Source organism: Stegodyphus dumicola, chromosome 6, assembly GCF_044657685.1.
Source record: "Stegodyphus dumicola isolate Sdum_Otavi_A_Nest chromosome 6, ASM4465768v1".
NCBI classification, from domain to species: Eukaryota; Metazoa; Arthropoda; class Arachnida; order Araneae; family Eresidae; genus Stegodyphus; species Stegodyphus dumicola.
The window spans coordinates 200,423,599-200,451,079 of record NC_140773.1 but is presented as its reverse complement, the minus strand read 5'-3'; the positions used below and the strand labels follow the sequence as shown (position 1 = coordinate 200,451,079).

The 27,481-nt window shown below is 32.8% G+C and overlaps 2 protein-coding genes across 5 annotated transcripts in view; one reads left to right on the top strand and one right to left on the bottom strand.

Moving 5' to 3' along the window:
- The window catches only part of LOC118186748 (leucine-rich repeat-containing protein 45-like), an 85,495-nt gene extending 76,008 nt beyond the window's left edge, over nt 1-9,487 (bottom strand). For 2 of the 4 annotated variants that reach the window (XR_004757826.2, XM_035356891.2), the window contains exon 1: nt 9,344-9,487. Coding sequence is in view for 1 of the 4 variants with exons in the window: in XM_035356891.2 (XP_035212782.2) it covers nt 9,344-9,471 (128 nt within the window). In the remaining 3 variants the exon portion in view is untranslated. Of the gene's footprint in view, nt 1-8,821; nt 9,143-9,339 lie in introns of those variants that run through there. The other 2 variants (XM_035356892.2, XM_085819332.1) reach the window with 2 other exon arrangements.
- Nucleotides 9,488-9,718: 231 nt separating this feature from the next.
- Sce (E3 ubiquitin-protein ligase Sce) lies at nt 9,719-26,875 on the top strand. Its single transcript, XM_035356890.2, has 2 exons — nt 9,719-10,786; nt 25,864-26,875. Exons 1-2 carry the CDS (start codon nt 9,871-9,873, stop codon nt 26,085-26,087), a joined length of 1,140 nt encoding a protein of 379 aa, XP_035212781.1. The 5' UTR covers nt 9,719-9,870; the 3' UTR covers nt 26,088-26,875.
- Nucleotides 26,876-27,481: the final 606 nt, after the last annotated feature.

Here is a 27,481-nt window from a genome sequence, read left to right as displayed (position 1 = left end):
AGTTTTAGAGGTATTTTATTTAATTTTACATTTTGGATACCTATGTTTAAAGGAACAAATGATTAGTACTGATTATAATTTGCTAGTAAATGATCACCAGTCTCCTGCAGCTATGTATAAATGCCATCTTAATTGTATGTTTGATAAGTTACAGAAAGGAAGCTATCCACATATGCTTTGATTATCTTATGCTCATAAACAGTTTCAAATGTGTTAATTCTCATGTAAAAAATTATACATCATTAAAAAAGAAAATGCTGTAAAAGATATTAATGCAGACAAATTGCACTATCAGAACTGAAATAGGTTTGAGAAAAGCTAGATAATATTATATACAACAGCCATGTGATGGTAAATAAAATTGAAATAAACTGGAACAAATAAAAAAAAATGAGATAAAACACTCTGAATTGACATGCTGGAACCACATTTAAATGCAAATAAAATAAAAAAATACAGGAACTCTTACAGATAACCTGTCTGCTTCACTAGCTGGAGCTGGAATGGATGGCTTTATCATGTTTGCCATCTTTTATGGGTTAGAGCCTAACCACAGTTCCTAGTACATATTTAGTAACCTAGAGTATTTTATATCACTTTTACTTTTATTTTAACCATGAATGCCAGTTAATTTTTAAACTGCAACAAATATCTTCAAGATAGATGAATTGCTGAAATGCAGAGTGAAGAGGAATAAGACACTGGTTATCAAAATTGAAGGATGATGATAGAAATAAAAAATAACTGATATTTAATGAAAAATTATTACTAAAAATTTGTACAAAAGCATTGTTCAACATAAATTATACTGTTTGGCAGTTGATTATTCACAAAATACTGAAATTAAAACCAAAATTCATCGAAATTGGAAAATGATGGAAAAGTTAAATCACCTCTTGCAGACAATTTTTTTTTTCCTTTAATATGGTGTGTAGTCACCTCTGACAGATTTGCATACCTCACATCTTGATTTCATAGACTTTATCAAAGCATTGATCAAGTCTTGTGGAATTTAATGTCACTCTTCTAAAAGTGCACTTTTCAGCTCCTGAAGGGTCCACAGAGGAATTTGGCATGCTGAAATTCCATGTGCATCTCACAAGTGTTCAGTTGGGTACAAGTCAAATAAGTAAGGAAGGTGGTCAATCCATTTGAGTGATATCTTCTGCTTGCAAGCATTCTGACAGCACATATGCTCAGTGAGACCAAGTATTGTTATCCATTAGCAAAAACTCTGGGCTAACACAACCCTAAACAGTCTAACTTTGGGTTCTAATACCTTGTCTACATACATCCAGGAGGTACAGAACTTATTTGAAAGGTAAAGCTGTGTTCCTTCCTAAGCCATTCAACTTCAGTCATGGAAATTGAATATTTCATGGACAAGGGAAGAGAAGTTGCACATTCTTCCTCTCTCCAGATCAAAACATGCCTAGAATCATTCTTCAGACTATACCTGGACTCGTTAGAAACAATATTCGTACCCAGTTGTCTTGGCTCAATTAAACATGACGATGGCACTTGTTTAAATGGGCTCCACTGGAAGCTGTAGTGAGTGGGACACAAATCATTGGCTTTCTCACATACAGTTCAATCTTATTAAGCCTTTGTACAGCAACAGAATGGCTAATTTGAGTTCCTGTGGCAGTGTCTAAAACCAAATCTCTTGTAGTTGCTTCATGGGAGCCGACAACAGCAGAAAATGGTCTCCTATGCAGTTTTTGCTCTTGATTGCACTTGATCAGGCTATCTATTAACTGATCCAGGGCTTAAAAAATGGTTCCAAACTCTTGATATGACCCTTTGAGGGAAATTCAAATCTTGGGTGACCTCCATTTGTGTTTGATCTCCCTCGGTTCTACCAATTATTCACAACTTTTGATCTTCATTTAAATGATGCATTTGAGCCATAACTACTGAATACTGATCATTCTCAGAAACCGCTTCACTTGAAACAACACTACAGACTGGAATTTTAACATGCATTAGGCACTACACTGTCAGTCACCAAATTTGCATATTTCTGGCACTAATATATGTGTAGAAGTGTTCAACTGTATTTAATTAACATAAATAATTACAGCATTGGGCATTGTTGCAACATTTACTTAGTAAGCATACTTTTACCCATCATCCTTTAATTTTGATTACCAGTGTAATAATTCTTATAACAATTCATCTTTCTTTTTACCAAGGAATTAAAATAATAAGCTACACATTTGTGGTATTTTTTTTAATTATTATTAATGAGATGCTTGTAATTTTGTGGAAAAGAGCTATATGTTGTTTCTTACAATATATATGGTAGCAAAATAATGTTTCCATTACAGATAAACTAGAAAAATGAATATTGGTCCGATTTCCTTCAAGATGTTCAGTTGCTTTTTTGTTACATGTCTTTGAGGTTAACCAAAGAAAAGAATAAATATAGATTACATGATTTGGAAGTGCAAAATGGCAAAATAAACATGTCTCCCACTCTCTGACACCATCTAGATTTCCACAAAATTAAAATGCTGTTATATTGACTTTAAGTGAAAACCAAATGTTACTGCCAATGTTAGAAGAAATCAGCAGCTTAATGCCTCCAGTGCAATCTGAAATTAATATGGTAAAATACATTTTGTATTTTTTAAAATCATTAATCAGATTTTCACATTTACTTTCAATATATCTTTTCAAAAGTTATACATATAGTTAGGACTGTCATTTCTATTTGTACACTGGTGTGCAAAACTTAAGCAACAGGTGTTCTTTTTGCCGTAACTTCCCAAGAAATCATCTGAGCCATGAAATTTAGAAATGAGACACAGCATATTGTATTTAAATGATGATGAAATAATAGCTGCTCAAAAATGAATACAATGGATGCAGGAGAACTCTAGGATCATCATAATGGTCTCTTTCTATTATGTTACTGGGATGAAACCGTGTCCCAGCCTCTCTCCAAATCAGCTGCCATTGAAAATCACTTGTGGCACTAAAACAATTCTCATCAACAAGAAGACACGACTCCATTGGTGATGTCTAGTTTTTGTGCTTCTTGCACCACTCTAAATGGTGGCATTGACGGCCCACTTTCAAAGGGATACAGCATTCAGGACAGCGGGCAAATAGACCATCTTTGTGAAGATGTCTGGACACAGTAAACTGCGACACGTGTTGTCCCATTGCTGTATAAAGTTGCTGAGCTATGGCACTTGCTAACTGGTTTCGGGCTCCTTTCACCTGCAGGATATATCGATCAGCCACTGCATTTGTTTTCATGTAGTGGCCACTACCAACCTTTCTAACAACTGTACCTATGTTTTGGAAGGCTTTCCAAGTGCAGAAAATGACACTTTTGTTGATACCGAACTCTTCAGCTATACTGGTCATCCTATGCCCCTCCTCCAGCTTTCTGATCATGTGATCATGACCCCCATGTGAAGTCTTCCAGGTCATTTCTTCTAGCCATATTTCCCGAAAGAACTTGCTTAAATTGCATCTCTGTTCTTCCTTTTATTGTAGTCTTGAGTTGAGCACGCAGACCGCACACGTTTTGTGTACACTCACGTTGCCTGTGACGCTTTGTTCCTGACACTTGCATACACATGACCTTTCTACTGAATTGCGTGATCATCGTACTGATCGCAAGAATCCCTTTCCTGAAATTTTATGGCTATCTGATCAAAATTTACATTGTTGTTTAAGTTTTGCACACCAGTGTAGTTAGATTTCATGTCTACATTTACACCTGACATCAAGTGATGCTAATCAAAAAGAAAAACATTTATACCAAAATATGTAGAATGTATTTTGGACAAAACATATCAGTACAAAAGTGTACTTAATTAAAAAAATTCCATAAAATTAGTATTTTAATTTCACTTTGTATTAAAAACCTTATTTGGCTCTACTCTTATATGCACTCTAAGATCACCAAACGTGGCAATATGTGTTCTGCGCTGGTTTTTGCCACAATTGCATGTTGTATGGCAACTCTTTGACGTTGAAAACTCTTTTGCTGGAGTGGTTTAATTGCTTGTTGGTTCATGTCGTGCGTGTTTTGAAATGGCCTATGTTCCAATCAGAGACGTAATTGCAAGAGGGTCTGGGAGATTATTTTTAATGGTTGTGCATGATAGAAGTAAGGAAACGCTGATGCAGTGTATTAAGCCTTGTACAGCTATTTTTTCGCATGGCTGGAAATCCTACAAGGATTTAGGAAAAGACAGTTTTGAGCATTTATTTGTGAATCATAGTATGAATTTTGTGGATAGCGAGTCTGGCTGTCATATAAATACCATAGAGAGCATGTGGCGGCTTGGTAAAGCTATGTTCTGCTGTCCGAAGAAGCATCCATTATGGTAAGTGCATTTTATTTTATTCTTTTTATTTTGTAGAATGTTATGTTCATTGTTTTTTTATTATGAATTTCTGTTGCTATTGCTGTTTTTTGAATTATTTGTAATTTATTTTAGTTATTTTAGCTTATTTTGTTGATTTGTGTGCAATGCTTAGATTGTGCAATTCCTAGATGTTTTTTTAAGTTTAAACAAAATACTGTGTACATGGTAATCTTTGAAATTTATTGTTGTTATGTTAATTTATTAAAGCGAGGTATGCATAGTTCTTAGATTCCTTCCCTAGCTAGATTGTGCAATTTGTAGATTTTTTTTAAGTTAAAACATATTGCTGTGTACTTGGATTCTTGTCAAATATTTTTGGTTAGAAACTTTACATTTTTGCTATCAAAATTTTTTGCTTTTGTTTCGGATTTTTACTTTAAATTGTGTGTTCAAAACATGGTTTTTGCATATGCGAAAATCGCATTTTTGGAGACATTTTAGGCTTAAAATTCGAAACGTAGACAAAAAAATTTAGATAGTAATATGGCACCGTGGAGTTTCATGCCAAAAATGTTTGGCGAGAAATTTGTCACCGCATTTGCCGACCTGAGATCGCATATAAGAGTAGTTCCCCTTATTTCACCCAATAAGTTTTGAATAATGATTAAGAATTCTTCAAATCATAATTTTCTGAAATTACAATTCTGCCTTTGCCTGAAGAGAGGATGATAGGTGTTCTCACAACAGGTGATCTACTGGGCCATATCGATAACAAAAGGTGACCTACGATGTATTTGCCTTTGGTTATGAGTACAAATCATGTAATTTGGCCTTGACTGTATCTCTTTTTGGTCTTCACTGCATCTCTTTTTGGCCTTCCTTATATTAGGGTAATAACCCCACCTCCCTATCAAAAGAAATCAGTGAAAGTAACATCTGCCAATTTGATAATAGTGCTATCAAGATGAGAGCTGAATTCTACCATATAATCACAATTGAGGAATCTGCAATACATTATTTTTCATGTTCAAGGTTTATTACTCATGGTAAGGTTGGTGGTGAAAGGAAGGATAAGATTTTAGATCTACATGGATACATTTAGTGATCCTGCTAGTGGTGTCAACACTCAAATGATAGAATTTCTATGGAGTCATCTTAACCAAATGACTGCAGAGAATATGATAGGAGCAACACCAAAGATACTGCCTCATCATCTGTGATGATAATCTGTCAACAAAGCAGACAAATTTCAAGTCATTTTGAGGGACACCAGAAAGTGTGTGAATGAAAAATAGAAATGATTATTAGTACTTTTTATACACAATTACAGTAGTAAAATGATGACGATTGGCAAATGTGAAAACTGCTTCAACTGATAGATGCCGAATAGGACCACCGGAACTGCTTTTTTCTTATATGTTTAACGTGCAATGTGAACATGTACCGAAACGATAAGTGCTCTAGTAATGTTGTATAATTTAATATACAACATTATATTACAATACATATAATATTAAATTATATATATTATATATATAATAATATATATGTATAATTAATCTGGCAATGCAATAAAAAGAAGTATACAGTACAAAGTCTTTAATCCGGACTCGTCGGGACTTCGGCAATTCCGGATTAGGGGTTTTTCTGGATTATAGATCATCAATTTAAATCTGGTAAAATGGCATGCAGAAATTATAAAATTAAAAATATGAAACCGTAATTTATGAAATAAAGAGCAATTATGATCTAAAGGGTATCAAAGTTTACAAAAAAAGCTTAATATTTATTTGTTTACTTTATTAAACATTTCTTTCAATGTAAGTTGTTTAAGTTGCTTCGTTTTACGTGCTAATACTTTCTCTTTAATTCTGTACACAGACATAATTTCTTGTTCAGTTACAAAGTTCCACTGTTCAAGTCCTGTAATTGCTGTGTCGAGAATGCTGACTAACTTGTAAATCGTAATTTTTTCGTTTTCAATAACCTCTCTGTCACTTTCTTCACTATCGGAAGCGGTACATCGAAACATGCTTTCGCTTTGCAGATCCTGTGGCAGCTCCAGAATCGAAAACTCTTTTTGACATAATCGAAAGTTCAAGCTTACCTTTTATAAAATTGCTCTAACAGTCTGCAAAAAATAATAAGCTGGACCCAATTAGAAGATTAAGAAACAACGCAATCTGTAACATTAACTGAAATAGATAATTAGACAATTTTAGCCTAGCTTATACCGTCCGTTATACATTAAACGCGCATGCATAAACATATTATGCACATGCGTAAATGCATATGTGCATGTGTTAAGGGATTATGTGCATGCATAAACACATTATGTGTTTACGCATGCACAGAAAGTTTGTAGCTTTGAAGTTGGATTATGGACGTCTGGATTAAAGACGATGTATATGATTTATTTGTATTTATTTATTTATGTACTGTTGCTTTTCATATAGTTTTGTATGGTACTGTTATCATTTTCTTTTATTTTGATCATGGTTTACAGGAGGTAGAAAATGAGTTGAAAGTTACCTAGTGTGAAAACAACAGATGCTGTCCTCTCAAAATTCGCTCAGACTTTTAAATTGTAAAGATCCTTTTTGGGGGCTCTACTCTTGTATGTGTCCTAAGATCACCAAATGTGGCGATATGTGTTCTGCACTGGTTTTTGGTGCAACTGCGCGTTGTATGGCAACCCTTTTGACGTTGAATACTCTTTTGCTGGAGTGTTTTAATTGCTCGTTGGTTCGTGTCATGTGTGTTTTGAAATGGCCTATGTTGCAATGAGAGATGTGGTTGCAAGAGGGTCTGGGAGATTACTTTTAATGGCTGTGCATGATAGAAGTAAGGAAACACTGATGCAGTGTATTAAATAGTGGATTGAGCCTTGTACAACTATTTTTTCGGATGGCTGGAAATCTTACAAGAATTTAGGAAAAGAAGGTTTTGAACATTTATTTGTGAACCATTTATCTATGAATTTTCTGGATAGTGTGTCTGGCTGTCATATAAATACAATAGTGATTACTTGGCAGCATGTTAAAGGCAGCATGAAATTAATATTTCTGCTGTTGGAAAAAGCATTCATTCATGGTAAGTGCATTTTATTTTATTCTTGTTCTTATTTTGTAGAATGTTATGTTCATTGTTTTTTCAGTATGAATTTCTGTCGTTATTGTTGTTTTTTTGAATTGTTTAAAATTTATTTTAGTTATTTTAGTTTATTTTGTTGATTAGTGCGTAGTGCCTAGATTGTGCAATTAGTAGATGTTTTTTAAAGTTGAAACAGAACACGGTGTTCATGGTATTTTTTGAAATTTATTATTGTTATGTTAATTTATTAAAGCGAGGTGTGCGTAGTTTGTTTGTTGCCTATATTGCGCAATTCGTAGATTTTTTTTTAAGTTAAAGCATATCGATGTGTACATGGATTCTTGTCAAATACTTTTGGTTAGAAACTTTACGTTTTCGGGATCTAAATTTTTTGTTCTTGTTTTGGATTTTTATCTTAAATTGTGTGTTCAAAACGTGGTTTTTGCATGCACGAAAAAAGTGTTTTGGAGACAATTATAGGCTTAAAGTTTGAAATGTAGACCAAAAATTTAGATAGTAATATGGCATTGTGGAGTTTCTCGCCAAAAACGTTTGGCGAGAAATTTGGCAACTTGAAGGCACATATAAGAGTAGTTCCCTTCTTTTTCTGTTTTTGATATATGACATATGACAGTGTCCCTAAGCTGAGAGTCCAATATTAAGAAAAGCATTGTCACATTCCCCTTCATAATTTTTAGATGCTTTCATTTAATATTGTGAGTTTTGGTAAAATTGGAAAAAAGAGAATCAGAAGTCATACCATAACCACATCTTTTCTTTAAAAAAAAAGAAAGAAAGAAAAGGACCCTCCCCCCCCCCAAAAAAAAAAGAGAGAGAGAGAGGAAAACAGCAATACAATGAAAAAAATTCCAAAATTGAAAATTTTATTCAGGAATTTCAAAAGCTTCATTTTTTCTGAAGTGAGATACACCCACATCAGCAGAGTTATAGGTGAGTTTCTAAGGAAAGCATAGTCTTGGGTCTTATCATTAAAAGTCTACAGGCAAATATAAGTTAATACTTTCTAAAAGACTGACTATGTATTTAATATAATGTTTATTAAATTATGGCATAATAAGTTTTGGGAAAGTGCAAAATCACTCACTGCTTGGCGCATTTTTAAGAATTGCACTAACTCGGTATCCATGTACACATCAACCTATTTCCACTTTTAACAAAAATCTTAGAATTGCACAAAAATGACATTGTGCACTCCCTTGACTTTATCCATGTACACGTCGACCTATTTTCACTTAAAAAGGTCAATGAAAATTGACAAAAATCAATTCTTCTTACTCTTGTAAAAAGCACCAAACGAATACTAAGTGGGCGATTCTGCACTTTATTCATAAGTTTTAACAGTTTTTTAATAAAACATAAAGCTGCGTAATAATTACCAATGAAATTAAGAAAAAATAGTCATTTTTTTACATCCTGCTTTCAAATGATCCGGAGAATCTACATATACAAACTTCGCACCAAAAATCGTCTAACATTTATCTGCGGGCATACTACTTTTGTAACATATAGGTTACATTCATTCACATGAACGTTGTAATGCCGTTAGAAAAATGTAAGTACTGATATACATGTATTTAAATACGAAAGATAACGGATTAGGCATACAATTATTATTTCCATACGTAAAATAACAGCTAAATATAGAGAGAAACAAAAAGCCGTGTGCACATCACGAATATACAATGGAAATAAATATCAGTTATTTCGGTTAAATACACTAGCGTGCGCTTAAATAAAATTCAAAGGATGAAAACAATTATTTTCTAAAGAGAGCAGGAAAAGATTGCATAACCGTCAAGATCGAAATCACAGTTAATGTAAAATCTGATAATGGCTATTATTATTAACAGTTACTTATTTTCAAGTTAATAAATAACAAAGAATTTGAAAATACTTGCTCTTCTATACGCAACAGCAGTTTCTGACATGGCTTTACTTTTAGATTATCAGAAATTTCTAAGTAAACAAACTTAAAAGAATCCATTCGCCCAGCATCATGGTAAACGCACCCTACACAACAAACCATCCATGGTTGTTATGACAACGAATATCGAAAAAAACAAAATTCCTGTAATTTCATAAATATCCTATAGAATTTTTTAATAGATTTAATAATATATTTAGCTTTTTTGTTTCATAATTTATTTTTTTTTAATTTTACATTTAAGACAGGAAGAAATTTTTTCAGCATATTTCAAATTAGTTAGTGTATTTCTGAAAAGCAATAGCTCTCCAACCATCGATAGTTATTAAGCTGTAAATCAATTTATAAATAATATTTTTGAGAAAAGTATATTAATAGTACCTAAATAGCTTAATACATTTTTGAATTCGTAATGACATTTAAATACATAACTTGAAATGAAGTGACTCCTTAAGAAGCTAAATACGAGAACTGCTCAAATAGCCGATATTTTGTTTCATCATGTCTTGTTCGGATTCCCAGTCGTCTAATAAAACATGGGAATTAAGTCTATACGAATTACACAGGACTCCGCAAGAGGTAATTACCGATAATACTGAAATAGCAGTATCTCCCAGAAGTTTACACAGTGAATTAATGTGTCCTATCTGTCTAGATATGTTAAAAAATACTATGACTACAAAAGAATGCTTACACCGGTTTTGTCAAGAATGCATCATCACTGCTTTACGCAGTGGAAATAAAGAATGTCCAACGTGTCGTAAGAAACTTATTTCTAAAAGATCTTTGCGTCCAGATCCTAATTTTGACATGCTGATATCGAAAATTTACCCCAGTCGTGATGAGTATGAAGCTCTTCAAGAACGAGTTCTAGCGTCCTTAAATAAAAAGCATAACCATGCATTAGCTCATAGTATCGAAGAAGGAATGAGGATTCAAGCACTTAATAGAGCTCAGAGAGTTAGAAAGAATGCTCCTGAGGAAACAAATGACAATAATAACAACAGCAATGCTAGTACAACAAATACCAGTGCCATTGTCAATAACAGTGCTGCAAGTGTAAACGAAAATAGTAATAGTATGACTGCCCCCCTTACCACATCTACGCCGGTACCAACACCTCGCCAGACTCCTACGCCTGGTAGTTCAAGTGATGCAAATTCGTCTCAGCCTCGTAAGAGACTAAAAACATTGTCAGAAAATGAATCTGTAGGGTCAGGTATTGAACAAGATAATGAAAATGATTTAGCTGAAGAAAGCACGGAGGGTACAAATCAAGAAGTAGAGACTGAGAGTACATCTGAAACATCTGTAAATGAAATTGAACTTGTATTTAAACCCTATCCTCATGACAGGGATGATAGTGAGCCATCATATGCTCAAGTTCGTTATATTAAAACTACAGCCAATGCTACAGGTATTTATAAACATCCTTATTATTGTATATTATTTATTTGGTAGACGGTTGCACGGATTTTGGCGATTTTTTTCTCCTAATCATTTTTTCTCGTTTTAGGATTTATTCTGCTTATTTTTGGTTTTTTGCCATTGCTAACTTGCTAACTTGTATGCTTATTTTGGTTTTGGGGTGTTCTTTTTTTTTGGGAGAGATACAGGTGGTGAAAAGTAGGTTCCTTCTTTCCTGATAATATATAGACATGTCAGTAATAATGCATCACACAGAAAAATACCTTATCTATATGTGGTGATGGATTGCGAACTCGAGACTTTTTGTACTTGATCAGTGTCTAGCATATTTCTTCTTGCTTAACATGGTAGGTAATTTTTTAGAAGCTGCTTGATCTTTGTTAGATTTTGTTGTATATAATCTTATTGGTAATAGAGATTGTTGGATAGAAAATACATAATGTTTAGAATTAAGTATTTTGAATTTTATTTTTTTGTTTTATATTTAAAATGTATTTAAGCATCCCTTCTTACCTGTTAATGTATAGATATGTTAGTAATAAATGCATCACACAGAAAAATACCTTATCTATATGCCGTGATGCATTGTGGAGTCGAGACTTTTTGTACTTGCTAAGTGTCTAGCATATTTCTTCTCGCTTAACTCTTTGAAAACCAAAGCCTTCGCTAACTTGTATGTTAAAATTAAGAAATGCCAAAAAGGGTTTTCAAGAGTCCCAGCAATTTCCTCCCCTTCCCATCCATTAATGCACAAAGAAGAGTGAAGATTTCAAATGATATCTTTTCTACGTCTAACAAATAAAGATAAGAAACCACAAATAAATCCTTTTAGGGCAAGCTGTCTGCAATAAACTGATACAATGCATTTTTGGGGAAACTGTACCTGCTACTGCATACCTTAGGGGAGGGAAGATAACAATATAGAAATTTCGGCCTTGTAGGGTGGTTGTGTGAATTAAGGCATTCTGGGCCGTAGAATTAACATGGTAGATAGTTTTTGAGAAGTAGCTTGATCTTTGTTAGATTTTGTTGTATGTAATCTTGTTGGTAATAGAGATTGTTGGATATAAAATACAAAATGTTTATAATTAAGTATTTTTAATTTTAATATAAGTATGTTTTATATTTTAAATGCATTTGTGTGTTCTAAGGTTTTGATGATTCACTTTATTGACTAAGTAATAGATAAAATTGTTTAATGTTTGCGTTATAAATTGGCAGGTGAGGATTATAATAGATAATTTAGAGGGAAAAGTTTTTGGATATTTTATTTATTTTATATGTGCAAATGTTCATCCTTGGAAAGGGTATATACTTTCTCGCGATCAGGTAATTTCATATATGTCCTTTTTACCAAATTTAAAGATTCACAAAATTTTCATGCATTTTCGTGAAATTTTTCTAATTTATGAGAAAAAAAGCAGTGTACATGGATATAGTGAAGAGTGTGCGCAATGCCATTTTTGTGCAATTCTGGGATTTTTTTTTAAGTAAAAATAAGTCGACATGTACATGGTTTGGTTGATCTTTACATTATGGTAACTTGGCGGTTTTTTGGCAAAAATTTGGCGACTAACTCTCCTACAGCAACCCTCTATTTTTTTTTCCCCGCAGCCATTTTGTCTTCACAAAGTAAAGACACGTTTCTTTTCTTTTTATCTACTGAACACTTCTTCCAACAATCTACTAGCCGAATTACACTTATGCTAGAAATTTTATCTAACAAAACTGCTTAATCATGACAAATATTCACTGCAAAATTGGGAAAAAGTGCACAATACCATACTCCTTACGCGTTTTTCAAAATAACACATATACATAAACCATGTACACGCCGACTTATTTTTACTTAAAAAAACATCCCAGAATTGCACAAAAATGGCATTGCGCACACTCTTCACTATATCCATGTACACTGCTTTTTTCTCATTAATTAGAAAAATTTCACGAAAATACATGACAATTTTCTCAATCTTTAAACCCGGTAAAAAGAACATATATGAAATTACCTGATAGCGAAAAAGTATTTACCCTTTCCAAATATGAACATTTCCACATATAAAATAAATAAAATATCCAAAAACTTTTATCTCTAAATCATCTATTACATTATACACGTCACCAACGAATTCACACCACAAGCATTACAAATACTTAGTATCAAATATTTAAATTATTTCCATGCACGTTTACTTCAACTGAAACGTATACCAAATTCCTACAAACATAAAATTCACAAAATAACTATCATTTAATTAAAATATCACTAAACCATGTACACGTCGACTTATTTTTACTTAAAAAAACATCCCAGAATTGCACAAAAATGGCATTGCGCACACTCTTCACTATATCCATGTACACTGCTTTTTTCTCATAAATTAGAAAAATTTCACGAAAATACGTGACAATTTTCTCAATTTTTAAACCCGGTAAAAAGAACATATATGAAATTACCTGATCGCGAAAAAGTATTTACCCTTTCCAAATATGAACATTTCCACATATAAAATAAATAAAATATCCAAAAACTTTTACCTCTAAATCATCTATTATATTATAAACGTCACCAACGAATTCATACCGCAACCATTACAAATACTTAGTGTCAGATATTTAAATTATTTCCATGCACGTTTACTTCAACTAAAACGTATACCAAATTCCTAAAAACATAAAATTCACAAAATAACTATCATTTAATTAAAATATAATTAAATTCAAAAACACTACTTAAAATATAAATGAGCACATACATTAAATTAATAAAAATTACCTTACAATCCTAATTACTTTAAACTAAATCATTGCTAATAACAATTTTCTCAATAATACCAAATTCCTTTACTTCCACCTTACATTTAGAACAATGCATAAAAATAATATCCTCAAATAATTAAAAATACTAACTTACCTAATCTTCTTCAGAATCTTGATTACGTGTCCGATAAACTTTTCTTATTTCCTCCGCTAAATAAAAAGCAAGCGTATGTGTGCCTGTTTCAGGATCTTTAAAATCATACTTATAGTTCACAGCAAGGTACCAGGTAAAATAAATAACTTAATAAAGCATCTTTATTTCTATCTCGTACAACCTTAAAAAAACATTTATTACTACCCTTTTCAATACCACTAAATACCCATTTCGAATTCACTTTAGTTAGGGCCATGGTATCCAAAAATTCACGAACACTGTTTCACACAACACAGAATAAAGCCAAATACAAAATTTCCAGATTTTTTCCCGATTTCCCCCCTTTTCCGATTAAAGAACTGTAATTCGTCCATTAATATCACATGACATATCCCATGATCTCTCATTTCCCTCACATAAAATAATGCGTAATCGGAACTGAGTACTGCTCACATTATTACCAAAGTCCCAGGTAGTAACCTTTATCGCCTCCAAAATGTAGTTTGGCGACATTTTGGAGGCCAGTTACCATATTGTAAAGATCAACCCATGGTTTAATTATATTTTAATTAAATTATAGTTATTTTGTGAATTATATGTTTGTAGCAATTTGGTATATGTTTGAGTGGAAGTAAACATGCATGGAAATAATTAAAATATTTGACACTAAGTATTTGTAACCATTTTTAATGTTTTGTTATGAATTCGTTGGTGACGTTTATAATAGATAATTTAGAGGTAAAAGTTTTTTGGATATTTTATTTGGAACTACTCTGATATGTGCCCTCAAGACGCCAAATTTTTTGGCGAGAAACTTCACGCTGCCATATTAAGCGTGAAATAAGGGGAACTACTCTTATATGCGATCTCAGGTCATCAAATGTGGCGACAAATTTCTCGCCAAACATTTTTGGCGTGAAACTCCACGGTGCCATATTACTATCTAAATTTTTTGTCTACATTTCAAACTTTTAGCCTAAAATGACTCGAAAAACGCGGTTTTCGCACATGCAAAAACTATGTTTTGAACACACAATTTAGCTAAAAATCCGAAACAAAAACAAAAAATTTAGATAACAAAAATGTAAAGTTTCTCACCAAAAATATTTGACAAGAATCCATGTACACAGCGACATGTTTTAACTTAAAAAAACATCTACGAACGGCACATATAGGCAACGAATGAATCTATAAACTATGCACACCTCGCTTTAATAAATTAACATAACAACAATAAATTTCAAAGAATACCATGTACACAGCATCCTGTTTAAACTTTAAAAAAAATCTACAGATTGCACAATTTAGGCAAGGAAGGAATCTACGATCTACACACTCCTCGCTTTAATAAAATAACATAACAACAATAAATTTCAAATAATACCATGTACACAGCGTTCTGTTTCAACTTTGAAAAATATCTATGAATTGCGCAGTCTAGACACCAAACAACAAAATAAACTAAAATAAATTTCAAACAATTTAAAAAACAACAATAACGACAGAAATTCGTACTAAAGAACCAATGAACATAACATTCTACAAAATAAGAACAAGGATAAAATAAAATGCACTTACCATGAATTAATGCGTTTTCGAATAGCAGAAATATCAATTTCATACCGCCTTTAACATGCCGCCACGTAATCACTATCGTATTTACATGACAGCCAGACACACTATCCAGAAAATTTATACTAAGGTTCACAAATAAATAAAATTACAAATCCCTATTTCTATCATGCACTGCCATTAAAAATAATCTCCCAGACCCTCTTTCCACACTTCCAAATACCCACTACCCCTCAACAGGATAGCCACAATGATATTTCCTTTTGCCGAACTTCAATTCAACAACTACCATTTTATCTTGCCCTCCCATCTTCTCAGACACAGAGGCGAATCAACGAGCTCCAGCGAAAGTTTTTCAACGTCAGCAGGGTTGCCATGGAACACGCAATCATGCCAAAAACCAGCGCAGAACACATATCGCCACATTTGGTGAAATTAGGGCGTATATTAAAGTTGTACCTTTTATTTATATTATACGTGGAAATGTTCATCCTTGGATAGGGTATATACTTTTTCGCGATCAGGTAATTTCATATATGTGCGTTTTACCGAGTTTAAAGATTCACAAAATTTTCCTGCATTTTCGTGCAAATTTTTGTCATTTATGAGAAAATAGCAGTGTAGATGGATAAAGTTAAGAGTGTGCGCAATGCCACTTTGTGCAATTCTGGGATGTTTTTTTAAGTAAAAATAAGTCGACGTGTACATGGTTACTGTGTATGTGCGATTTTGAAAAACGCAGCAACGAGTTTGCGATTCTGCACTTTTTCCCAATTTTGCAGTTAATATTTGTCATGATTAAGCAGTTTTGTTCCATAAAATTTCTAGCACAAGTGTAATTCGGCTAGCAGATTGTTGGAAAAAGTGTTGAGTAAATAAAAAGAAAAGAAACATATCTTAAATGGCGGCGAAAAAAAATAGAGGGTTGCTGTAGCAGAGTTGGTCGCCAAATTTTCGCCAAAAAATTGCGAAGTTACCATAATCCAAAGATTAACCAAAAAAATCCCAGAATTGCACAAACTTGTATTGCGCACTCCCTTTACTTTGTCCATGCACACATTGATATATTTTCACTTAAAAAGTCAAAGGAGCACCAAATTCTACAATATAGGCAAACAAAAAATACAAAATCTCAATAAAATACATTTTAAACAAAACAATAACATATAAAAGGAAAAACATGTTATACATTTAAGCACTACCAAAAGCAAATATTCACTTACCATGATTTTCAAGTTCGCTTCGTACACCCAGAGCCACGTAAAAATCAAAATATCAATCATACTCAAATGACTTTTTTCAAACCAGGTACTCTTTCTGATCGAATGCTTTACACAGTGATCATCTGAACCTTTCTTCCTACAAACCCATTCAAATCCATCTAAACGGTTTTACGGTTTTAACACACACCACAAAAACGCTTACAAAACATCCCATGATTCAAAATTTCACAGAATCATGCACCCAATTACGTCACAATAGGGCTTCCATAACATTCAACTACTCAGGCTACCATAAATGAAACAACAACTTGGCGATAAATCAAACAACAACTTCGCCATAATACAAGGGGTACCTTTAAGTCTACTCTACCCTTACCGATTTACCTCTCATGCATTCCATGCAAAAATGGATTACATCGATTCGATATTTCATGGGATATTAATATTTTTGAGTATGTAAACAAAACTTTGGACATGACTGGCTAAATACACTCATAACAGAAGTAGCTGTTATAAGTGATACAATGAATATCGAAAACTATTTTTCTTCAGATGAATGATTTAATACTGAAGTGACTTAAAAGATTCTATGAAATATAACATAATAATGAACAAGCTTTAAAATATTACCATCAAACAATGCCAAACAGCACTCATTTCTATACTGAAATTGATGGGAAAAAAAAAAAATTTTTTTTAATACAATACCTATCTGAACAAACGTTAAATACGCCAGCAATATTATATACAGAAAATAATAGTCTAAAAACTCTTTGAGGACATTTTAAATCCACAGATATCAAAATTGGAAGAAAATTATAAATTGCTTTTCAATGTTGTTTTAATTTTCATTTCACATTGTTTTAATTTCTCAAACTAAAAATAGTAATAAAACTTCAAAAATTATGACTTTAAAATATATACAGTCAAAAGTGGTTAATCCGGACTCGTCTGGACTTCGGCGATTCCGGATTATCGATTTTTCTGCATTATAGATCATCAGTTTAAATCTCATAAGATGGCATGCAGAAATTCTAAAATTAAAAATATGAAACCATATTTTAGGAAATAAAGAACAATTATGATCTAAAGGGTATCAAAATTTACAAAAAAAAGAAGCTAATATTTATTTGTTTACTTTATTAAACATTTCTTTCATTGTAAGTTGTTTCGTTTTATGTGATAAAACTTTCTCTTTAATTCTATAAACAGACATAATTTCTTGTTCAGTTAAAAAGCTCCACTGTTCAAGTCCCGTAATTGCTGTGCCGAGAATACCGACTAACTTGTCAATCGAAATTTTTTCGTTTTCACTAACCTCTCTGTCACCTTCTTCATGTCTTTATCCATTTTTTGCAGCAGTTCCACTTTTTGTTTTACGGACATCGAGACATACTTTTGTTTTGTAGATCCCTTGGGAGCTCCAGAATCGGAAATTGACATAATCGAAAGTTCAAGTTTACTTTTATAAAATTGCTCTTACAGTCTGCAGAAAATAATAAGCTGCATCCAATTCGAAGATTAAGGAATAACGCAAGCATCAACATTAACTGTAATAGATAATTGTATAATTTTAGCTTATACCGTCCATTATACGTTAAACGCGCATGCGAAAACGTATTCTGCACTTGCGCACACGCATATGCGCGTAAAGGTCTTACGCGCACACGTAAACGCCTATGCGCATGTGTCAACGTGGCGCATGCGCAGAAAGTTTTTAGCTTTGAGGTCCGGATTATGGGTGTCCGAATTAATGACTTTTGACTGTATCTTTGTTCTCGTTTATACAAAGAAATAAACTTTTATTTATATGCATAAGGTCCAAAATATTATCCATGCAACTTTAGTTCAAAATAAGCCATAGATATAGTAATATCAAGTTTTCACAAGATCATTAAGCAATGAACCCAAGCAAGTTATGACAATGCTGCGACTCAACTGCATTGTGCTTTATTTTCAAGAAAAATTCAACATCATAAAAAGTTTTTCTTTAGTTATTTCTCTTTGTACAGATGTAAGAATTACATGTAACATTTCAAAGTGAAATATTAATACAACTTCAAACTGTTTAATGACATTAATGTTGAGAAATAAATTATTTTGCATGTCTTGTGGAAACAGATACTTTGGTTCATTTACTTCATTCTGACACCCATCAAATTAAAGTATTTGTTTATTTTGACATGATCAGCCTGGCCCTCCAGAAACAAAATAGATGCCCAGTGCACATCAGTTTCTACTTTTTGAAACAAAATTAATTTTATGGCTAATCTTTGGAATATGGTAACTGGTAGTTTGGTGACATTTTGGAGGCGATAAAGGTTACTATCTAGGACTTTGGGAATAATGTGAGAAGTACTCAGTTCCGATTACGCATTATTTTGTGTGAGGGAAATGAGAGATCATGAGATATGTCATGTGACATTAATGGACTAATCACTGTTCTTTAATCGGAAAAAGGGGTAAGTTTGTAAAAATATCTGCTATACTTTATAGCATTAGTTTCATTTTATGTTCTGTGAAACAGTGTTGTTTAATATTTGGATCCCATGGCCCTATATAAAGTAAATCCGAAATTTTTATTGCGTTTATGTGTAATTGAAAAGAATTGCTTAATTGCGGATAAGTATGAATATCCAACATGTAGGAATGAAATGAGATTGTGTGAAAGGAAGGATATTACACATAAGTTTGAATGGCGGTGCAAGAAATCTGGTGAAAATGGACATTTTGTGATCCACCATGCACTCAAGATTCTGTAGAAGATTAGGTAAGTTAGTATTTTTAATTATTTGAGGATATTATTTTTATGCATTGTTATAAATGTAAGGAGTAAATAAATTAATATGGTATTATTGGAAAATTGTCATTAGCAATGATTTAGTTTAAAGTAATTAGGATTGTAAGCTAATTTTTATTAATTTAATGTATGTGCTTATTTATATTTTAAGTAGTGTTTTTTAATTTAATTATATTTTAATTTAATGATCGTGATTTTGTGCATTATGCGTTTGTAGCATTTTGGAATACGTTTGAGTAGAAGTAAATGTGCATGGAAAGAATTTAAATATTTGACACTAAGTATTTGGAACCATTTGTGGTTGATCTTTGGATTATGGTAACTTGGCGATTTTTTCGCGAAAATTTGGCGACCAACTCTGCTACAGCAACCCTCTATTTTTTTTGCCTGGTTGAAGAACATCTGGTATCGCAGCGCATTACTTGTGCTGCCAATGACACCCACCCACCAACGCCTCCGTTTGAAGTGGTGTCGCGCACAACAGGATTGGACTTTAACCCCTTCGCACCGGGTAGCGCAAACGCTCGCTTATCGCAGAGGCTGGCAGTGTCTTACGTGAGCGTCTGTTCAGGGCTGGGAGCTTTTTTGCTATTAAGCCTAAATCAATGAAATTTCTGAAGTATCAGCACATTGTTTAATAATGCTCTATAGAGTATTTAAACGGCTTATAGATATATTTATATATACTTTAATTACCTTATTTCAATGCATATTTTACATATTTTATTTTCATTACTCACCATTTTATGACTTTTAACATTATACATCTGAAAACTAAATATATTACTTAAAATTCTCTTTTCGTATGGAAAATTTGAAAACAGGGATCTACACACAGTCCTACGTTACATTCCTTGCACTCGTAATAATGACATTGATGATGAGGACGTTAATTAATTAAGGATTAATGATGATCAGGACATTTTGGACATCTGTATGCCGACCTTATCATCATTAGATTCGCCAGATTCTTTATGATCAGAATATATCATAGTATCACTATCACTACTATCAGAATCAATATCTGAAATATTTTGCATCATTTCTGCTATTTCATGCTCTGTTGAACATTTTCGACGCTTCGACATTGCAACGGTAAAAACAGAAAGAATTCACGTCTAACAAGATCTAATTATTTTCTAAAAACCTGAACTGCAAACCGAAATACCCAATGCTTCAGCGAAAATAAAACTTCTCTACTTACAATAAACAACTACCACATGCGAATTTAAAGAGACGTCATAAATCACGCCATTTGGAAACATTTATTTCCCCTTTTGTTTATATAATCAAAAACACGTGTATGTGAGTCATGCTTCTCTCATTTTGAGTAGAAGGTCTAATGTACATGTATCTGAAACCATATGGACATACAGTGCCATCTTGTGGCAGAAATTATATTTTTTAAAACGTTCCAGGACACTGGCACAAATACGTGACAGGCAGGGCTGAACGGGAAAATGCTCTGGCACGCCTGCTTGTTGGCCAGGAAGTGAGTGTGTTCGTTGCTGGCACGTAGACATGACAGTCGACGCGAAGGGGTTAAAGGAATGGAACCAGGTTGTCTTCAGCGACGATTCTAGATTCAATTTGAGAAGTGATGACAAACATGTTCATGTGTGGAGGCCCCGTGGTGAACGCCTCAATCCTGCCTTCGCTTTACAGTGACACAGTTGGTGTGATGGTATGGGTGCCATTGCTTACGATACACCTAATATTGATCCATGGCGCAATGACAGGCCAGCGGTATGTGACATCCTTCAGCCACATGTGTTTTTACTCGTGGCAGGTCTCCCAGGAGCCTGTTTTCAACAAGCCAATGCTCGGCCAAACACAGCATGGATCTCACAAGACTGCCTCCACCACATTAACACCCTTACCTAGCCTGCTCAATCCCCAGATTTGTCACCAATAGAGCATATCTGGGATCATTTGGGATGGCAAGTTGGACAGCCTACAAGATTGGCCGAACTAGAGGCATGTTTACAGCAACTGTAGAACGTCTCAAGACATCGTACGGAAATTCTATGCCTCAATGCCCGCTCGTATCTCATCGTTTGTTTGTGCTAGAGGTGGTCCAACAGAGTACTAATACTTCTGTTCATGTGTACTTTTTTCTGCTATAAATGATCCTTTTTTCTTTGATTTTCTGATCACTTACTTATATCAAAGTAGTACTCGCATATGTAAAATTTCGTTTCATTCTGACAACACTTTCTTGGTGCGTAAATTTTTATGGCAATGAGTGTATATTCCAGCTTTATGGAAATTTTGAAAGCTTTCGCAAAAAACTTAAGGTAATGCAAATTGCACTAAAGGCAAATAATATGGCACACTTCCCATTTTATCAGCAACTGAAAGAAGACAAATTTTAGTATGTTTCATGAAATAATTACTGACATCAAGAAAGAGTTCAAGGACAGATTACAGGATTTTGACTCCCTAAAAACAAAATTTTCATTGTTAAACAACCCCATGGAGATTGAAGTAAGTGGGGTGCATTGTGACCATAAAATAGAAATTTGTGATCTTCAGGCAGATCCATTCTATCAGACTAAAAAGTGTGTGATGTCACTGAACATTTTTGGAAACTGATTTCTAAAGAACGTTTTCCCAAACTGCATAGATTCTCTCTTTGCAGATGTTATTTTGCTATTTGGCAGTACAGATGTGTGTGAAAGTGCTTTTTCTGCTTTCAAACAAATTAATCAAAAACGAGAAATTGTATTGAAAGTGCTTGACTAGAATCGAGCCTGAGACTTTGCCTTACTGAAATTGCAGTGGACATTGATAAACTTGTATCAAAAAAAGCAGTGCCGGTCATTTAATTGATTTCTAGACTGTAAAATAAAGTGATATATTAAACTAGTGATTTATATGTAATTCATTTTCTTTCTTTAATGTCTCTGGCCCTCGGTAACTAAAGGTTGGACCACACTGCACTAGACAGCATTGAAGAAAGCAAAAAATTTGAAAACCGATGGTTTATTAAAAGATTCATCGGTACTACAGTCAAATACCAAAAATCCGCCAACTAGAAATTCGCGAACTCCTGAAATTTGCGTTGCCTCTCAAAATATAAACATTTAGTTTATAGGTTCCGGAAACCGCAACGTGGAGTACGAAATATCGAAGAAAAAATAACTTACTGGATAGTGGCGTCACAATTACCGAATAATAATGAGTCTTAACGGAAATACCAAATTATTTAGATCATGATAAGAGTTTTTTTCCCTCCAATCTGCATTGAGGTAAAAAAAAGCAGACGATTAACTCAACTCTTCTTTCAAGTTCACGCTTCACATTGTTGTACTTTCTGAGCTTGTTTAATGATGTCCCTTTTTTTTTTTTTTTTTTATCCTGATATTTTGTGGATAAATTAAGAATATTTTTAATTTCAGCACATTTTAATACAATGACAGATAACAAATGCACTCGTGATTTTACTGCTCGCAACGTTGAAAAATGTAAACACGTTGCATTGACGGTAATGAAAAAAGTAGAAATTCTGCTAAAGATGGAAGTGGGTGCTACTGCTTGATTTATAGCAGAATCGTATAGAATTGCCCCAAGGACTGTGTATGATATATGGAACAAAAAAGAAAAGCTGTTGAAATTTTACAGCAACAGTGATTCTAATACCGGAATCCGAAATCATTACATAGGCGAAATCGGCAAACCTCGATGCTGTCTTGTACAAGTGGTTCCGGCAGCGGCGGAGTGATTGGGTACCTATTTCAGGACTACTCTTGAGCAGATTCATGCTGATTTACAAATAGAGGAGCCTAATGTAAATGAACAATATAATCTGTTTATATATTTAATAATAATTTAATGCATATAATTAATTATTGTATTAATGTATAAAATAATTTAATTAAATGTATCTAATATGCCTTATTTATTTTGCACTTTTAGTCTGAATATTATCTTTTCTGTCCTGAAATCCGCACAGTCTCTGGTCCCAAGCATTGCGGATTTCTGGACTTCTACTGTATTCGGTGTTGAGGTAATCAGTAGAATATTAAGAATATTGTACCATATACAGTACAAAGTCCAAAATCTGGACTTGTCGGAACTTCGGCGATTCCAAATTATAGATCGTCAATTTAAATCTGGTAAGATGGCATGCAGAAATTATACAATTAAAAATATGAAATTGTAATTTATGAAATAAAGAGCAATTATGATCTAAAGGGTATCAAAATTTACAAAAAAAAAGCTTAATATTTATTTGTTTACTTCATTAAAATTTCTTTCAAGTTTAAGATGCTTCAACAAAAAATTCAAACAGTTCCTTTTTCTTTTTTCTTGTGTCATATACAGTGGAATTTCCAATGCCATACTCGCATAATTTTGAGACAGATAGGCCTTTATCCATTTTTTGCAGCAATTCCACTTTTTGTTTAATGGACATCGAAACATGCTTTCACTTTGTAGATCCTTTGGCAGCTCTAGAATTGGAAACTCTTTTTGACATAATTGAAAGTTCAAGCTTAATTTTTATAAAATTGTTCTAACAGTCTGCAAAAAATAATAAGCCGGATACAATTAGAAGATTAAGGAACAGCGCAATCTGCAACCTTAACTGAAATGCCTTAGATAATTTTAGTCTAGCTTATACCATCCGTTATACATTAAACGCACATGCGTAAACGCATTACGCGCATAAAATAGCTTTGAGGTCCGGATTATAGATCGTTCCAGACTATAGACTTTGTACTATATATGATTTTTGAATATTACAGGATAGTTTTGCATAGATATGTATTGCAGTTTCACCTCATAAGATAATGGACCGTTGTATTAAAAATGGGATTATATTCCTTGCAATGCATTTAACATTTTTATTTTAATATGAACATCAATATAAATTTGGATGATGATGTTTTAATAGTTTATGGTCTTTGCATAAATATTAAAAAATTGAAAAAATTTTGATTCAGATTGCTTTTAGTAATTTAACTACAATGTTAATACATGTATAGCATGTTTAATTCAAGTTAAAATAAAATTCTGTATTTTTATGGGAGAAATATTGTTAGCTAACATTGCTACCTGTGTTTCGTGGCACCATCCGTGTCAGGATTTTGTAATATTAACCCTCTGAGCAGCCAGGGTTTTCACTAAGAAAGCACAAATTTCCCAAAACTACTATGAGAACAAATTATTTTTTTGATCTTAATGTAAAAACTCTCCTGGTATTTCAGACCTGGATTTGTGTACTTTTGATATATTGCCTTAATTTCTTTGACATATTTTAATATGCACGTATATGTACATTCTTACAGACATCACAAAAAATATTCTAGGCCATATATATACGGCTTTGATGCTTAGATGGTTAATGTCACTTCTGCCTTGGTTCTTGCGAAGATGGTAAATGACTGTGGGGTTCAGATTAAAATCTGTAATGTATAACATCATACCACAAAGGCAAAAAATTTACTTCAACCTGTGTTGCTGATATTTAGACCTTTTTTCCGATTCAACCACTGATAGGTCATCAAACCTTGCAATACTTATACTATACTCGAAGATGTAGTTTATAGAGGAACAATATACTAGAGATTTTCGTCATGATTGAGCTTGTGTTATGGATACAGTTGCAAGTTCATGTGCATTGAAACAATTGATCCTTTATAGGTAGGTTGAGGCCCATAATGTATAGAAATGCCTAATTAGACTCTGTTGCATTGTGAAATGTGGAAAAGAGCTCTTTGTGTGTTTTGTGGTGTTCTTTATTTTCACCAGGTGTGCAGAAGTATACGTCTGTGTTCGTCTAAGTCGGGACTACCACATTCACTTGCTTTGTAGCTACTATCTTATGGGTGCCATCTCTTAGTAAGGTTAACAAGTGTTGCACTACTGTAGTGTTCTAGAGCAGAATTTCTTAAGCTTTTTGTTGTGGGGACCCCCTGATATTTATGAAAATTTTGTGGGACCTCATAAGTATTGCCCACATCTGACACACGCATGAGTTAAGCTGTCAGTTTCTTAACTTATACTGTAATATACTATTGCAGTTTTAAGTTATTAACTTTAATTTTTAAATTAAACTAAATTCTTCTATTATAAAAAAATGTGTCAAAGTATTTTTTTCTTTGTCTGTATTGTCTTAGCTTTTTCTATTTTCGGTTACAGTATATAAAAAATATTTGGTAATTGTAAAATTATAATAAGTTAAAGAAATATCAAAATTGCTAAAATTTTTGGTGACCCACAATTTAAGAAACTCTGTTCTAGAGGCTAGTAAATAATCTAAGAGGTTGAACTGAAATCTATGGTATTGGAAACCAAAAATTGTATTGCAGTTGTCCTATGCTGCTGACATTTGTATCTGTTTCCTGGTGAGAATGCCGATTGGTCATTGAGCTGCTCCATTCCCTCATCGTTATTGTTGTTTGGGTACTGTTAGACTATTAATCTGCTGACTCCAGCAAATGCTACAATTTTTTATTTCGCATAATTGTGAAATAAATCTTAAAATGTATTTTGTGAATTTATATCATAATGTCTAATTGTTTCAAAATATGATATAAATGTTTTATTTTTAGTGGACCATTTATCAAAATATTTGGCCATGAGGTTTGCATTGGACAAGCAAGATGAACTAGGCTCTGAAGCTCCATCTGAAATCTCACCATTTTCAATTTACATTGCAGTCACTCCTGGACAATTTTCACTTCTTGATGGCAATGTTACTCTTGACCAAGTAAATGAAAAATTTTGGAAAGTAAACAAGCCACTTGAAATGTTTTATGCTTTCAAGAAGACCTGAGTATGATCTGCCAGTTTTCAAAACATTCTTGTATACAGATACTTCTTTTATTTTATTTTCATAAAAAAGAAGTGCAGTTTAACAGAAAATGTTTGTATTAGAATGCATCTGTTTAAACTTCTACTTCCTTTTGTTAGAGATTTGATTAACATATTTTTTAAGTTTAAATGAAGGTATTTTTAATTATTATTTAACTTAAACAGAAATTTTAGATTCTTTTGAATACTTAATGTTTTAGTGTTTAATTTAGAGTTGAAATGATATGAAGTATCAAACTTCTAAATTTCAGTATGTGCTAGCAAAAGTACAAATGTTTTTATAAACTTCATTTTCTACCAGTAAAGTATAACTGAAATACTGAATTGTAGAATTAAGAAAATAATGGTATGCATCAACTTTCTGAGATTAGTAGCATAAAGTGGTTAACATGTCAAGTAATATTTTATGTTATTTATTGATACATACATTAAGCATGATGTGGCGATTAATTCATTTAATCATGAGTTTAATTAGAAAAATAATTTTTAAATATATACAGTTGACCCTTGAACAGTACAAGAGTTGAAAATGGTGATACTCCCTTCCAATACTCAAAATTTGTCTCTCAAACTTTGATCTCCTGTTTGCAATATGATTTATTAGTCTATTTACATTAATATTACCTTATATGAAACCAAAATACTGTAGATTTTATACATATTATTAGTCCTAAACATGAAAACTTAAGTTTCTGTCACAGATTTTTGTGTACGTTGTTAGTACTAAACAATAAAATAGATTAGTGCCTACATGGTGTTATTTCTTTAAATATTGATCCTAGCCTTCTTCATACTTCTAGAAATGCTGCAGTACTGAATTCTGCTATATTTAAGATATGTCTTTTAGAAAGGTAAAATTGGTTTTGCCAGATAGATTCAATATAGAGTAAAGGATTTTATGAAAATAGTTATAACCTTATAGGAGAAAGAGCTTTGAAAATACAAAATCTAACTTTTGTTTAAGTAAGAACTGAACCATATTCTTTCTGCTTTAATAACTCCATACATGCAAAATTTGAACAAATATGCTTAATTAATACTTTTAGATCCAGCTGCCAATGCAATAATGTGTGCTGTTTAATCCACAGACCATTAATTTTCCAGATGAAGAACTAGAATATTCGCAGTTTCTTTCTGAACCCCAGCGTTAATTTTGCTCTATAAAAATGTTGTAAGAAAAGTGATCTAATCGAGTAAATTAATTTTCAGTCATCACTGCATATTTTATATACATAGAACTTTCTGTATTTTTCTTACAGCCATTTTATGAATATTTTATTAACTGAAATGCTTGCTCTCTGGGAACTATAAATTCTCAGTACTTCGTTATTAGTTACAGCCCCCATTTTTTAAACA